A 17,567-nucleotide genomic window follows, 5' to 3' on the forward strand; every position below is an offset into this window, starting at 1 on the left:
CACCCACCTAGTCATATAACCAACCGGCCACGCCTACCCAGCCAGAGAACTGGTTGTTAAGTAGTCCAGTCACACCACTGCCTTATTCTTTACAGTATGGCAAGACAAGTTAAACAACTCCACAATAACTAATCAGTTTTACCTTTATATGGAAGGAATGAGGTATTGCAAGTTGGTACATTGATTGGGTAAGCTGTAAAATCGGTTAACAGGACTTAGATTTACCCAGTAAGAGATTATCATTTAGCATGCAGTTGGCAATAATACATTTCATTAACATTAAACTAACTTTAAGAAACATCACCCCTATGCAATCTTCCTTTCTTATTAATAAATGATTACTTCTATTATACTTTGCATTTAAAACAAATTAGAGCAAATAAAATCACCAATAAAGAACTGTGTAATCTTTTTGTATTTTTGTTCAAAATATATGTGCCATTGTTCTTGTTCAAAAACATTTTTGGTATTTAAAATCACAGTGAAAATATATTATTCTTTTTGCTTATATTCAGCAATTATTAAATAGAACAGGATTTATGACAAGTATAGAAGTATCAGTATCAAGTATTAGAAAACACTTAAATGTAATATATTTATTCCTTTAATATAAAGATATATTACTGCAGTATGTTTACATTAAAATTAGTTTTCTTGTGGAAATCATTCATGTAACAGTAAATTATTTAAAATTTTAATTATTTAAAATTTACTCTAATGTTTGGGAATCTGAAGACGTCTTGATTTTTTACCTTTTACCTTTGGCAATTTTCAGTTGTTTTAAAATTAAATTATGACTTTTCAGAAACATTAACATCCATAGCACGCCATCACACTAGAATTTTACACATTATTATTTATTTTAAGCATTTCCGAAATTTGGAAGAGAGAAAGAAGCAGCACAAAGAAGGCCTGTACATGAGTGATACTTTGCCTCGCAAGAAAACAGCTCCTCCCATATCACCTCATTTCAGTAGTTCTACTCTTGGACGAACTGTTAAGGTAAGCAATTGTACTGCTCAATTTCAAGTTTCAAGAATTTCTTTGAATTTTGAGTTAATGAAGTTCAGTAGAAACTTAATCAGCTTGAATGATGGCTTTCTCTTCACACATGCACATGTACATTATCAATATTTACACGATATAATAATATAAAATTGTATTACTTTAATCTTCAAATAAAAGTTTTGGGTAGCAAACGTGAAACATAATTCCCATGCAATTTCCCTCCTGTGAGAGAAAGTAGCTGATTTCAGACTGCCAAGCTATTTCAGAGCTGAACTAAATTTGACCTTAGAGCTTCTTGTTAAAGGACCAGTCAGATAATCGCTATGTATTTATGGCATGGTGAAATTCAAAATATTTTATATTTATATAGTCCCTGCAGGGACTCATTTTGTTTTAGACTCCATCTTCCATAAATAAGGTGAATTAATTTTAAGAGGAACACCCTGAGTGTTTTGCTGAGGATAAACCCTAGTTAATGTCATCAAATACTTGTCTTGTATTTATCCTGGATTAAAAACCCCAGGATGTGCGCCGGTTGTGTTTTAAACTGGATTGCCTTAAGCTACTTTAAATAAAAAGTAATATTTCAGTTATACATAAAGTTCATTTGAAAAATTTATACATAAAAAGTGGTAGCTCTAAATAGTTTTTGTTTTGTTTTTTTGACAGGGTCACCTGCCACTTGGACAAAGCAGTAGCTGTGGCAACATACTTCCTCATTGTTCAGGATCTATGACCAAAGATTTGGAGACAAGGAGAACACATAAAGGTAATGATATTTAGAATTATTCCATATATTTACACGCAATAATATCTAATATAAATCATATTCACATTAACATTAAGTACATATTTACTTTAATTGAATAAATACCCAAATTAATTCAGCTTCATTTAGCTTTAGCTGTTTTAAATGGATACTTAAATTTTCTCATGCAAAACTGGTGTCTTTATTTGTATACTTCATTGTTGCACATATTCTTAATAATTTCTTACAGCAAGATTCCAATTAAGACATTGTTTGTGTTGAATTTATTAAATCTTGACTCAACTCAGTACGCATTTATTTTCAGATTGATCATAAACAGAACAGTTTTTTCTTGAAAGTGAAGTCCTTCAACGGTTTTTTTTTATGCTTTATTTATTATTTGAATAGTGCCTAAAAATTACTACCATACTAAATCTCATTTGCATTGTAGTTTGGAAATCAAGGGAACATTCCCAATCAAGGGCGCACGCGTGCACACACACACACACACACACACACACCTTCTGTAACTATATAGAGTAAAATACACTGGGAATATATTTATAGATGCTCACATTCAATCTTCCTGCACTTGGAACCTTTAGATATCAGATGAAAAACTAGAAGGTTTCCTTCCCAAGACATACCTCATTTTATTTGGCCTATTGAGTGAGCATTTGGTATCTAGCCAAATCTGTGACTACACTGTTGGATTAGAAGTCATATATAAGAAGGGATACACACTGTCCATTTTAAACTATTTCTAATATTTAAGACAAAGTACAAAATAGCTAATTAATTAAAAGTATTACAGTATAATGCTTATGCTTATTAATGTTCATAACAGCAACAGAAAACATATAGACAAACAAAAATATACTTTCAGCTGCCTTCTCTAATTATAAAATTAGATAGTACAGCCCTAACATTACTTAATTAAAAGTAATATCCACTACATTTAAAAGGATTCTGTGTGCTTACCTAACCTATTTAAAATACAGGTAGTCCTCAACTTACAACAGTTCATTTCGTGACTTTTGAAGTTCCGACAGCACTGACTTTTTCACACAACACTGCAGCATTCCCATGGTCACATGATCAAAATTCAGACGCTAGGCAACTGGTTCATATTTATGATGGTTTCAGTGTCCCAGGGACATGTGATCGCCTTTTGTGACTTTCTGACAAGCAAATCAATGAGAAAGCTAGATTTATTTAACAGCATTGTTACTAACTTAACGACTGCAGTGATTAATTCAACTGTGGCAAGAAAGTTTGTAAAATGGGACAAAACTTACTTAACTGTCTCAATTTTGATCGTAAGTCAAGGACCAGTTGTAGCTGAATTTTTATTTTTTAATTTATTATATGTACTTCCTGGAGAGGCGACCTTAATTCTTAGAACACTTATACTCAGCATCTTAAATATGCTGAATGAAATAACATATTTTGATAAAAACTGCAATCCAAAATATTTTGAAGAAAAAAATCTTATAAGAGAAACTGTCAGCCTTTTTTCACCAGTTCTTTTTTCTACAATTACATTTCTTTCTACATTTGTTTGATTTGTGCATCTCAGTAAGAATATTTGTTTTTAAAGATTTAGTATTTTAAAATAATTATATATATTTTTTCCTTTCTACTGTTTGTGTCATTAAAATCAGGTAAAAGCAAAAAAGGTATGAAAAACATTTTTCTGTGGTATTACATGCTTGATTTTACAGTACTAATGACAGAGAGGACACTGTCAAGTTGTTCAGAATCAATATGTGTGGAAATTTTAAATTTCCTATTCAAAAACTTAAGAAGGGTATTAGGATTTAAACAATCCCATGTTTAAATCATACAAACTCTCTCATATAATTAAAAATGGCATCAGATTGAAAACAAGACTATGCCCACAGGTTTTTGCCCTCAAATCTGTGGCGACAGAGAGGAATACTGCAGTAGGGGAGTTTGTTGAGATTGATGCCACCAGGATTCAAATGACAGCACTTATTTTGTAAATTCATTTTCCTGATACGTTTGAAGATAATGAATCCAATATTGAAGCTAGATCAGTTGAAACATCCTTCTCTTTTCTGTTTGTATTTATTAATCACTTGGGTATAATGTAAAGACAGCATACAAACAAATTCTTCAGGTTGATGTCAATTAATCTATCTTGGATTTGCAAATAAAACAAGCCAGGTTCATACAATGCATCTAGGTCTTGCAAAATATGTTGACAAATCTAAACAGTTGTGGCTTAGTCACATTGTTACTGCAACTGATATCACAAAAATATTGGCATCTATGTAAAAACCAATATTTATTTTCAGGAAGATGCAGACACTGGTTAAAATAAACATTTGCTTAATTTTGAAGGGAAGATATAAATATATAATATGCACACAATTGGAATTATAGCCTGGCATAGAATAAAAGTAGCATTTGTAGTGAGCTGTTTGTCCATATATGTATGTATAAAATATGCGTAAAATATATATACACATGTTAATTTTTTAGAAATTTGGTTTTCTTCCAACTCTTTTTTTCTGAAAATCACTGTTATTCGCAGAAGACAAATTAATGTTTGCCTGTCTAAATAAAAGGAAGAAAGTTCTCTTGTGAGTTCCGTTAAAGCCCTGTGGAAGGAAAAATGACTTTAAAATATCCTGTCTTTCCTTCTCTTGTTACCCTATAGCACACAAGGATACTGTGAGCTTTGTCCTCGTTTAATTGACTCATCTTTTTTCCATGTTTTCTTTAAAATATAAACACTCTTGAGATGATAACAGGAAACTGTTATTTGACTATTGCAACCATACATGTAGAAGAACAAGCTGAGGTGACAACTACTGATTTTCTGGATTGACAAAACTATTTAAAATTATTTCAATTAGCATATTAAAAGCATCTCTGATTCACCATAAACAGAAACAGACTCTTGACTGCGTTCTTTGATGTGGTTTGTACTTTTTTGGTGTGATTTCAACTCTTGTTCTGTTGTGATATTAATAACAATAATATAACAGGTTTCTTACAACTGTTTTTCTGCTTATTATTATTTATGATACTTTCAATTAATTTGGCTTGCTTGGTTTTTTTCTTTTTGAAAAACATTTCCATGCAGTGCTTTGAATGAGACATTAATTTGAGTTTTTCATTGTCATGCCAATATTTGCTTTTTGCAAATTTATTCATATTTTTAGTAAGACATAATATATGGATATTTATCTTACCTAGGATGGCAGACTAAATAAAAATTAAAAGTGTGGACTTCACCCGGTTTATCAAACTCTAAAAATTTTTTGCCTACCAAAATATATTCTCCCAGCAAATGTAGTAGTCTCCTGAATCAGTATTAGATATGTCACTGCTTCCTAAAATATATAATTTAAAGAATTGTTGTCCAAATATACAACTGATACTATTTCCACAGAACTCTTTAAAACATCACTTAAATTCAAGGGATACAAGTCTGTTCCACATTTATTGCCCTAGTTATTTAAAAGAAAAACCCCTTATCAAAAGCAAAATTCTTTTGAATATTGGATATTACAGAAGACCAATAGAACAGTGGTTAACATTGCAACCTTACAGATATATACAAAAGAAATAATCCCAGATCCTTTCTTTCTACAGTGCTATAGTTTTGGATTAATAAAACTTACAAAATTGTACAGATTTTTTTCTGCTTCCTTGACTTAACCCATTTTAAAGTTATTCACCACCACATGCTATGTAACATAAAATAAATGTGTGTGTATAGATGGGTTGGTAGATAGATAGATTAGATTAGATACTATAGATATAGATCAGTTTATATTTTAATTTTACATAACATGAAATAATACCCTGGGCTGAGTCAAGGTAGCAAAGAGAAGAAAGATCTCATTATATGTATATACTATTTGAGAATAGAGTTTATACTTATAAGAATCCTTATTAACAAAATTTCCAGTATCTAAAATAGAATGTGTATCTGGTTTTTAATGACCATTGTTTCAAATCCAGAGATAAGTACTGAATAAAAATGGCTCTTAAACAGATTTTAGTTTAATGTATTTGTGTTCACTATCAATGCTGTATTAACCCAGCTTATAAAACAGAAATGACTTTCCTTCTTTTTCTAGGTTATAATCATCAGCATCTCCGTGAGGATCAAAGCCAGAAGTCTCCTGAATTCTACAGCAGAACTGCCTCAGAATCAAATGTGTATCTGAATACCTTTCATTATCCTAATCCTAATCTGAAAGACCACACCTTTGATACTCTTAGTTTAGATAGCACAGACAGTATGGAGACAAGTATATCTGCCTGTTCCCCAGATAATATTTCCAGGTATATTGTGACACTGTTCAATTTATCAAGAAAATACAACACAATAATTACACATACCAGTATATTTGATTATTAAATATGAGTTTATTGAAATGTAGTTTTGTAGATCTTAGCCAGAGCAAGAAAAACATTTTATTTTTAGAAATACCCAGTCAATAGAGAGAAATATTTATGTAAGTGTGTGTGTGTGTGTATGTGTGTGTGTGTGTGTGTGTGTGTGTGTGTGTGTGTGTGTGTGTGTGTGTATATTTTCTGAGGTTCTCGCGGGTATTTGTATGTGGATCTTTGGTTGTTCGGGTTTTCTCCCGCGTAAGATTCAAAGTGTCTAGGCAACGTTTCGATGAAGTCTCATTCATCATCTTCAGGCTTTTGTCTCCGGCTCTGTGCTTCTCAGAGTAATGGAGATTGCAGCTGCTTCCTCCTTTTAACTGCCAGTGGGGGTGGGACTTGATTGGGTGGGGGCTTGGCTGTGTTCTGATTGGGTGGGGGTGTGTTCTCATTGGTAGGGGGTTTGGCTGTGTTCTGATTGGTTGGGGGGTTAGTCGTGTTCTGATTGGTTGGAGGCGTGTTCTGTTCAGGTGGGGGCTTGGTTGTGCTCAGGTTAGTCTTAGTTGCTGGGGGATTTGAGCTGGAGAGTTGTGATCTTGCTGTTTGGCTTCTAGTTCGTGGTCCTGCTGCATCTTCATAGTGGGTGTCGGTTTGCTTCATGTATGGCTCAGAGGGGTTTGAAGTGGGTAGTGATGCAGCTGCAGTGCAGTTTCTGGTCCATGGTCGTTTCTCATTTTCTGAATGGGTGGGAGTCTGTTTTCTACATGGAAGTGTGGTGGTGGCATCTTGTGTGGCTCTCATGGGTGTGGGTCCGGTGTCCTTTTTCATGTTAGGTACTCGTCTGTTCATGAGGGCGGGTTTCCAAATGGCTGGAAGGCGGGAGGTGTCATCTCGTTTGTTCATGCTGTGTGGGCGTTTTTCTATCTCTATGGCTTCTCTGATTATTCTGCTGTTGAAGTGTTCGGTTTTGGCGATAGTTCTGGTATTTTTAAAATCAATTTCGTGTCCTGTGGCTTTGAGGTGTTGGACCAGGGAAGAGGTCGTTTCTTCTTTTTTGATTGAGTTCTTATGTTCTTCAATGCGTGCACTTATTCTTCTGTTAGTTTGTCCAATGTATGTGGTAGGGCAGGCAGTGCAGGGGATTTCGTATACTCCTTGGTTTTCTAATTCGATTTTGTCTTTGGGGTTTCTTAGGATGGTGGATATTTTTCTGTTTGTGCAGAATGCTGTTTTGATGTTGTGTTTTTGGAGGATCTTGCTAATTTTGTCTGTAGTGCCTTTTATATATGGGAGGAGGGCTTTGCCGTTTTCTTGTTCTCTGTCTTGGATTTTGGTTGGGGTTTCTTTTTGGATTAGGTGGGTAATCTTCTTTCTTTGGAATCCATTGGCTGTAAGTACGTTGGTGAGAGTGTGTAGTTCGGTTTTTTCGTGTTGTTCATCGGCTAAGCATTTTGTTCTGGAGATGAGTGTCTTGGCTACGGAATTGATCTGTGCTGGGTGGTGGTGTGAGAGTGCATGTAGATAGCGGTTAGTATGTGTTTTCTTCTGGTAGATGGTGTGTCCTAGGGAGCCATTGGATCTTTTGTATACCAAGACATCTAGGAAGGGAAGTTGATTGTTGGCTTCTGTTTCCATGGTGAATTGTATTTTGGGGTATAGGCTGTTGAGGTATGTGAGGAAGTTGTTCAGTTTTTCTATCTCTATGGCTTCTCTGATTATTCTGCTGTTGAAGTGTTCGGTTTTGGCGATAGTTCTGGTATTTTTAAAATCAATTTCATGTCCTGTGGCTTTGAGGTGTTGGACCAGGGAAGAGGTCGTTTCTTCTTTTTTGATTGAGTTCTTATGTTCTTCAATGCGTGCACTTATTCTTCTGTTAGTTTGTCCAATGTACGTGGTAGGGCAGGCAGTGCAGGGGATTTCGTATACTCCTTGGTTTTCTAATTCGATTTTGTCTTTGGGGTTTCTTAGGATGGTGGATATTTTTCTGTTTGTGCAGAATGCTGTTTTGATGTTGTGTTTTTGGAGGATCTTGCTATATATGGATCTTTGGTTGTTCGGGTTTTCTCCCGCGTAAGATTCGAAGTATCTAGGCAACGTTTCGATGAAGTCTCATTCATCATCTTCAGGCTTCTGTCTCCGGCTCTGTGCTTCTCAGAGTAATGTGAGATTGCAGCTGCTTCCTCCTTTTAACTGCCAGTGGGGTGGGACTTGATTGGGTGGGGGCTTGGCTGTGTTCTGATTGGGTGGGGGTGTGTTCTCATTGGTAGGGGTTTGGCTGTGTTCTGATTGGTTGGGGGTTAGCCGTGTTCTGATTGGTTGGAGGCGTGTTCTGTTCAGGTGGGGGCTTGGTTGTGCTCAGGTTAGTCTTAGTTGCTGGGAGATTTGAGCTGGTGAGTTGTGATCTTGCTGTTTGGCTTCTAGTTCGTGGTCCTGCTGCATCTTCATAGTGGGTGTCGGTTTGCTTCAAGTATGGCTCAGAGGGGTTTGAAGTGGGTAGTGATGCAGCTGCAGTGCAGCTTCTGGTCCATGGTCGTGTCTCATTTTCTGAATGGGTGGGAGTCTGTTTTCTATATGGAAGTGTGGTGGTGGCATCTTGTGTGGCTCTCATGGGTGTGGGTCTGGTGTCCTTCTTCATGTTAGGTACTCGTCTGTTCATGAGGGCGGGTTTCCAAATGGCTGGAAGGCGGGAGGTGTCATCTCGTTTGTTCATGCTGTGTGGGTGTTTTTCTATCTCTATGGCTTCTCTGATTATTCTGCTGTTGAAGAGACCACAAGCTCTAGAAAAATACGACCACAAACCCAAACTCTGGCTCAGATACGTAGATGACACCTTCATAATCTGGCCACACGGGAAAGAAAAACTGAACAACTTCCTCACATACCTCAACAGCCTACACCCCAAAATACAATTCACCATGGAAACAGAAGCCAACAATCAACTTCCCTTCCTAGATGTCTTGGTATACAAAAGATCCAATGGCTCCCTAGGACACACCATCTACCAGAAGAAAACACATACTAACCGCTATCTACATGCACTCTCACACCACCACCCAGCACAGATCAATTCCGTAGCCAAGACACTCATCTCCAGAACAAAATGCTTAGCCGATGAACAACACGAAAAAACCGAACTACACACTCTCACCAACGTACTTACAGCCAATGGATTCCAAAGAAAGAAGATTACCCACCTAATCCAAAAAGAAACCCCAACCAAAATCCAAGACAGAGAACAAGAAAACGGCAAAGCCCTCCTCCCATATATAAAAGGCACTACAGACAAAATTAGCAAGATCCTCCAAAAACACAACATCAAAACAGCATTCTGCACAAACAGAAAAATATCCACCATCCTAAGAAACCCCAAAGACAAAATCGAATTAGAAAACCAAGGAGTATACGAAATTCCCTGCACTGCCTGCCCTACCACATACATTGGACAAACTAACAGAAGAATAAGTGCACGCATTGAAGAACATAAGAACTCAATCAAAAAGAAGAAACGACCTCTTCCCTGGTCCAACACCTCAAAGCCACAGGACATGAAATTGATTTTAAAAATACCAGAACTATCGCCAAAACCGAACACTTCAACAGCAGAATAATCAGAGAAGCCATAGAGATAGAAAACGCCCACACAGCATGAACAAACGAGATGACACCTCCCGCCTTCCAGCCATTTGGAAACCCGCCCTCATGAACAGACGAGTACCTAACATGAAGAAGGACACCAGACCCACACCCATGAGAGCCACACAAGATGCCACCACCACACTTCCATGTAGAAAACAGACTCCCACCCATTCAGAAAATGAGACACGACCATGGACCAGAAGCTGCACTGCAGCTGCATCACTACCCACTTCAAACCCCTCTGAGCCATACATGAAGCAAACCGACACCCACTATGAAGATGCAGCACGACCACGAACTCGAAGCCAAACAGCAAGATCACAACTCACCAGCTCAAATCCCCAGCAACTAAGACTAACCTGAGCACAACCAAGCCCCCACCTGAACAGAACACGCCTCCAACCAATCAGAACACGGCTAACCCCCAACCAATCAGAACACAGCCAAACCCCCTACCAATGAGAACACACCCCACCCAATCAGAACACAGCCAAGCCCCCACCCAATCAAGTCCCACCCCCACTGGCAGTTAAAAGGAGGAAGCAGCTGCAATCTCACATTACTCTGAGAAGCACAGAGCCGGAGACAGAAGCCTGAAGATGATGAATGAGACTTCATCGAAACGTTGCCTAGACACTTTGAATCTTACGCGGGAGAAAACCCGAACAACCAAAGATCCACATACAAATACCATGAGAACCTCAGAAAATATATATATATATATATATATATATATATTTTATATATATATATATATATATATATATATATATATATATATAATTTGTTTTCTGAGGTTCTCGGGTATTTGTATGTGGATCTTTGTTGTAGAGTTTCTCCAGCGTAGATTCAAAGTGTCTGGCACTTCGATGAAGTCTCATTCATCATCATCAGGCCTCTGTCTTTGGCTCTTGCTTTCAGAGTGATGTGTGGGCGTTTTTCTATCACTCTGAAAAGCAAGAGCCAAAGACAGAGGCCTGATGATGATGAATGAGACTTCATCGAAACGTTGCCTAGACACTTTGAATCTTACGCGGGAGAAAACCCGAACAACCAAAGATCCATATATATATATATATATATATATATATATATATATATATATATATATATATATATATATATATATATATATAGTTATTGTAATTGAGAAGATAGGAAATTGGGAATATTACATCTCTTCTGTCTATTTAATGACCAGTTAATTCTGGTATTTCATTCATTGTTAATTAGCAGCAGTGGTGGGATTCAACTGGTTCGCACCACTTCAGCCAAACCGGTGTTAAATTGCTGGCTGACCCCATCCCACCCCTTCTAGAAGGCCCCACACACCCCGTTTTGGCTCCCAGGTAAGTGCAGGGAGGCCTACTAGGTCCAAAACAGTTTGCAGGGGGTTACGGCGCCTCCCCATGGCCCATTTTTGCTCCCATGGGGGTCAGGAGGCCAAATGCTGTCTGTTACATCCCCTGGCCATGCTCACCATGGCCATACCCACCCAGCCAGTCATTAGAGAAACAGTGGTTAAATTATTTGAATCCCACCAGTAGTTAGCAGCCATTTCATCAGAGTACCTGAAATGTTTCCATCTTGACTGATTGTTGTAATATAAGTCACTTTAAGTGCTAGTATTTTTTACTTCCTTCCATTTCTTGTTCTGTGTCACATTTCCCTGTGTATAATTTCAATGGAAATCCTTTTAGCTGAAGAGTAATAAGATTAAATAATACATAAATAATAATTTCACTTGACACTTACCACAAATTGTATTCTTAATGATGATTTTGCTAGAAACAGCATTTTATCTACAGCACCGATTTATTTGGAAGCTTCTGAGATCATGTTGTCTATAACTAAAATCTTGGTCTACTTGAACACCCATTAGATTAATCTGACAAAAATTGTTCTGCATTTTTGCTCTTTGTTTTAGGTATTTTTGCTGATTGATTGATTCTTTGCTGTTTTGTACTTGGGTGGAAAAATACGAAGTTGGCTAAACAGTTCCTTTTGATCAGTAATTCCACTGAAGGAAATACATAGAAAACAAAAAAAGCCTAGAAATATATTTTAATGGATTGAAATATTTTTTCAAATATTTCAGTTATTATTACTGGTTTTTGTTACAGTGCCAGTACTGCAAATGTGGCAAGAATAGAAGAGATGGAAAGACTTTTAAAACAAGCTCATGCTGAGAAGACACGGTTGCTTGAATCCAGGGTAATGATATACATAGAAACTTCAAAGATATTCCATTGTTGAAGTTGTATGTTCATTAGATTTTGAAATTAGTATGTTTTGATAGAAGTTGACAGGACTTGCATTGTAATTAACTTCAATATCATCAGCCAACACAGATTTAAAAGTGTACAGATACCCAGGTTTATTTATTATAGATTAATAAGAAATATGCAATATAATCCAAAACTAGTCTGTAAAATAAGCAAATTAAGTTGTTGCTTGAGATAATCTTATTTTTAAGGACATGAATAATAAAGCTTCTGGTCTAAGAGAGATATCTATAATAACACGTGCATTGAAGAGAAAGGAATCAATCTCCTATATTTGCTGTGGTGGTTGGAATACTGGTTTGGCACCAGAAATATTCAGGTCATAACGACTTTCTGTCAGTGCAGCCTACCATATAAAGTTATTTTGAGAATAAAAGAGAGAGAGAATGCTGCTTATCTTGCTTTGAACTTTTTGGAAGAGGAGTTTTGAAGTTTTTTGAATCTATGGAACCTGTTAGTTACAAAAAAGAGGTAAAGAAAATTCCTGGAAAATTCTCGTAATAGAAAATTGCCTGCATCCAAGTGAAGTTTAACAAAATGATTTTTGCCCTTAATCTTTCATATAATCCCATCAGTATAATTGGAAAACTTATAAAAAGTAAATATAACAAATATGATTAAACAAATAAATGTTGAGTCTGCTTTTCTAAACCAACACAACTCCCCCTATCTAGCTACATACACGTTTTAGAGAATAAATGACAGTCTGAATATTCAGGACATTAAATTTGGATTACGTTTTAAGAGAAACAGTAACTTGATCTATATTTGGAAGTCTTTAAATAACCTGGCTTAATACAATATTGATACTGAACTTGAATATATTAATCCTAAATCTGCTTTAACAGCTATTTTTATTGAATCCTATTGTGTTATTCAACTATCATTACAAGGAGGATGCAAACTATGTGTTATCAAGACTCCAAAATTAAAGTTTTGATGGCTATCTGTAATGCCTAATGATAGTTGTAAACCTGAGTATTACACATGTAGATATATATCCTTAATTGTACCATAGATCCATCCAGTATTTATCTTTGTATTTAAACCACAACTTCAACAGCTTTTAAAAATAAACATCTCAATAGATTTTATAATCGGTATTATAATCCAGTGATTCTCAAAAATGTTGATAGAAATAAAACTTTATGATTTGGGCAAAACCACCCCAGGCCCTAAGGCAGAGTGGGTATTTTTGTGTTTCAGATGTTTGCTAATATTTTCTATTTTTATTTGTTTTTACTGAGTGTCAAAGACGAGCCATGATTGCTGTCATTTTTATCATAAAAATAAATGCAACTCAGTGCCTTGCCCCAAGCTGAAGCAAGAATATCCAACTCCACACAATCAGAAAGGATATGGGAGACATGCACATATACAGAGATAGACAGGAAATAATCATCCAAATCTGAGGAAGATGAAAAAGGGGCAAAACTCTTACCACTTTCACTTGTTCCATTTACCGGGGCTCAGAAACTGGAAGGTAGATTAGCAAACAGTACATTTAAGTTAGATCAACTTGTATTAAAACTATTTTTTTTAAAAAAAGTGGAGAACGTTCATTTATGTTAAATTGCCTGTATTCCTTTAGGAACGAGAAATGGAAGTTAAAAAAAAGGCCCTAGAAGAAGAAAAGCGTCGCAGAGAACAGTTAGAAAAAAGGTTACAAGAAGAAACTAGTCAGCGACAAAAATTAATTGAAAAAGAAGTTAAGATACGTGAAAAACAGAGAAGCCAGGTATGTAATATCTTGAAATAGAGAAAATACAGCTGTTTGAAGGAAGAGAAGAAGTTCCTACGTATGAATAGATCATTTTGTTGGACCAAGATGAGAAAGACCTTGGTAGAAGTCTACACTTATCAAACTTATCAAAGACCAGCATAGCTATTTTTATTAAAAAGTAGAGATAACATTGTAGGTTATATACAAGTGATGAAAATGCAGGGCAAATAGATGATTTCTATCCTGAGAAGATGGGAAAATTGATTATTTTAAATGTGCAAATGTAAACAATTAGTAGATAACATGCTGTCTATTGTGAGGATTTTACATTTATTAAAATAAGCTAAAATGGCTCTCTATAGACCATACTTCTCATTTTGTTAGATGAAACATGAAGGGGAGATGTCAGGAGAAACCTAAGCTAAATGCAGTTGAAGTGGTTCTTTAAGAACACACATCTTTTTTCCTACACTTTGCATAACGTTTTTATGCTAAAAGGGAAGAATTGTAATGCCATGCAGTTTTTGAAAAAAACTGGACTAATTGTAATAATGAAGACAGAAAATTGTAATAACAATATTAATTGTATCTTTATTTTAGTCTCGTCCCCTGACTCGTTATTTGCCAGTCAGAAAGGAAGATTTTGATCTGCGTGGCCACATAGAGACAGCTGGCCATAATATAGAGACTTGTTACCATGTCTCTCTCACTGAGAAGACTTGCCGGGGCTTTCTTATTAAGATGGGAGGGAAAATTAAAACATGGAAAAAAAGATGGTTTGTGTTTGATAGAAACAAAAGAACATTTTCTTATTATGCAGGTGAGTTATGGTCTTAGTTTTGCCATGGCATTCTTCCTGTTGCTGTATTAAATTTATTACATTCATAAATTCTATTTTTTAACTTAAAAATGTTTATCTTATTGCTTACCAGTCTTGTATGTTTACATCTTGGAATGAAGTTAAAGGTTAGAATTAATGTTCGTACCTCATGTTCTGGTTCTTTAGAAACAAAGAAATGCCCAATATAACTGTGTGTAGATGGAATCAAAACTGATGAACTTGTTTGCATAAACTATGAATCAATATTCTTCAAATTACAGACCTGGTTATTTATTGTTTTCTAAGAATTTTTGTTACAAGTTATCGCTATTGGAAACATATGCATTTTTAAGGCTAGAAAATTAGGACTTACAATCTGGAGAATCTCACATTGCCAAAAGCTTTTTGTGCTTGTTTTCTGTAATTGACTATCCTGCACTGTGCACTTTACATTAGCTGATATTATAGCAAACCAATAAGATTGACAAGGAGGCAACAGGAGGCTTAACAGCAAGGAATGCAAAGGCAGGGGTGGGTTGCTGCGGGTTCACACGGATTCGGGAGATCCTCTAGCTAAGATTCTGTGGAGTTCAGTGAACCCACAAATCCCACCCCTGGCTGGCCCCGCCCACCCCTCCCAGAATTCCCCCATGTGGCCCGTTTTGAATGCCAGATAAGTACAAGGTCTGCACAGAGGCTCGGGGAGGGCAAAAGATGGACCTCCTGGAAGATCCGGAAGGCCAGGAACAGGCTTTTTCCAGCCTCCGGAGCCTGGGTAAAGCTGTTTTTGCCTTCCTGGAGGGTCAAAGAAAGTCTCCAAAGCCTGGGGAGGGCAAAAAATGGACCTCCCGGAATTTCCGGAGGCTCATTTGCGGCCTCCAGAGGCCATTTTCGCCCTCCCGGAGACTCAAGAAAAACCACCAGAGCCCGGGGAGGGTGAAATGCCCTCCCGTCATGGTGCAGGAGGCCGATTAGGCCATGCCTACCATGGTCATGCCCACCCAGCAACCAGACAGAGAATCAGTTGCTGATATTTTTGAAGCCTGTGCAAAGGCAAATGTAGCCTAAAGAAATATAGTTTGTGTGACTGACTTTTGTTCCTGTGCTATCTCTCTTGAGAGATTAATAATGGCCTTCTTCACCTTTTGTTCTACCATCAGTAATCTCTCTCTACCTAGTATTTCAACTCACAGCTAAAAGCTTTTATTAGGTTTGAAATAGAGAAAATAAAAAATACAGTCGTGTGCCAAATGGTTAATAATTTTGGGAACCAACTACAGACAGACAAACTGGCTGATCCATTGGTTAGTTGATGGAGTGATAGATTCATCTTGGGACACAGTAAATATGTGTTCCAGATAAAAATACTGTACCTTACTGTGAGTATGCCTCGTTGATATTCTGATGTGTTAATGTATTGTCAAATCAAATTGGTATCCAAGTAAAACACCAGTTTATTTTAAATTAAATAGAGGTCTTAATGGTAATCTGTAATCTCTATGATGGCTTGTTTGTTTCAACCCAGGTTTTTTTTTATTTTACTCTAGACAAACATGAAACTAAATTAAAAGGAGTAATTTATTTCCAAGCCATTGAAGAAGTTTATTATGATCATTTAAAGAATGCTTGCAAGGTAAGAAAAGATGCATATCTTGCTTTTATTAAAATATATTTTTAATGTTTAGATGAAATAGACACTATTATTATATATAGATAATAATAGAAAAGGTGACTTAATAGCAAAAAGCTGATGGGTTGAAGAACAGTATATGAAAATATAAGAGAAAATCGAGAAAAATTAATAAATCCTTTGAAATGAAATGTACTATCCAGATTGTAAGAAATTTTAAATATCAATACTTTCTTACCATTAATTAAAAATTAATTTACAAATAAATGTTATATTTTGATCAAGCTCATGATTATGCTTAGGTTGTATAGTATCCACATTTAAATAAGCTTTTTACTGTAATGAAACTGAGGCAAAAATATGTTCAAAAAACTTAATGAGACTATAGATCCTATACACATTCTGATTTTGACAGTTTATAAAGATCATGGTATTGTGCTAGTGTCTTTGCTTCTCTGCCAACATATAGTAATTTATAGCTAATACAATAAATGCAATTACAATAGATAACTAGTATTTCATTACAGAAATACGCAGTGATGACAAACTGTTTGGGCTCAGCATATCTAAAATTTAGAAATGCATAACTTGACTACTGGTGTATCGCATGCACTTCATCCCCATCCTGGACAAAAAAGGCATCTCTGGATTGCCTCTGGAGCCAGAATGTTTGCACAATTTTCAGATGCCTCAGAGGTTGTGCCAGGCCCTCTCGCAGAACTTCCAAAGGGTTAAAAGGCTTGGTGTGTCATCAAAAATGGCATGGTGTGTCATCTGTGACACACATATCATAGGTTCACTGTCACTAGAAAAGTATTGTGTTTTTACCTGGAATCTGTTCAAAATCCTATTTTGAAACCTAAAATGTATAAAATCTGAGCAGCAAAAATTACAACTGCCAGCCAACATAACCAATAATGTTGGGACATATTCCCTTTTTACCCAAAATAAGATAATTTTGATTTTAAATTAGTTCCTCACCACAAAATAACAAACAGTATACAGAAAGGAAAGCTAGATAAACAATACAAATAGTGTAGGGTAATGTTTATATGACACATTATATGTCACATGTATTTGTATTTGTGTGTGTCTGTGTGTGAGACAGTGTGTTCATTGACTGCCATTAGCCACATTCCTAAGAGGGCAGAGCCAGGATTAAAATAAATGTTTATTTTAACGAAATCAATAACTAGTAATGAAAATCGCACATACAATTATGCACTCAATTTATATTTCAACTCAGCTACATTCTTTATTTCACAATTATTCAAGAAAAAGAGTAAAAATGTAACATTCAATATTACATTTCCATCTGTTTCAGAATGTATAATAATAATTAT

The 17,567-nt window shown here is 35.9% G+C and overlaps 1 protein-coding gene across 12 annotated transcripts in view; it reads left to right on the forward strand.

The window, feature by feature from the left end:
• Positions 1 to 17,567, forward strand: part of PHLDB2 (pleckstrin homology like domain family B member 2) — a 60,919-nt gene that overhangs the window by 41,150 nt on the left and 2,202 nt on the right. For all 12 annotated transcript variants that reach the window (XM_087937420.1, XM_087937422.1, XM_087937414.1 and 9 more), the window contains 7 exons: positions 868 to 1,002; positions 1,678 to 1,777; positions 5,875 to 6,082; positions 11,890 to 11,980; positions 13,643 to 13,789; positions 14,375 to 14,594; positions 16,142 to 16,227. In XM_087937420.1, coding sequence (XP_087793546.1) covers positions 868 to 1,002; positions 1,678 to 1,777; positions 5,875 to 6,082; positions 11,890 to 11,980; positions 13,643 to 13,789; positions 14,375 to 14,594; positions 16,142 to 16,227 — 987 coding nt within the window. The remainder of the gene's footprint in view (positions 1 to 867; positions 1,003 to 1,677; positions 1,778 to 5,874; positions 6,083 to 11,889; positions 11,981 to 13,642; positions 13,790 to 14,374; positions 14,595 to 16,141; positions 16,228 to 17,567) is intronic.

The sequence above is a fragment of the Pseudonaja textilis genome, chromosome 7, assembly GCF_049901715.1.
Source record: "Pseudonaja textilis isolate UNSWEBS1 chromosome 7, rPseTex1.2, whole genome shotgun sequence".
Classification (NCBI taxonomy): Eukaryota; Metazoa; Chordata; class Lepidosauria; order Squamata; family Elapidae; genus Pseudonaja; species Pseudonaja textilis.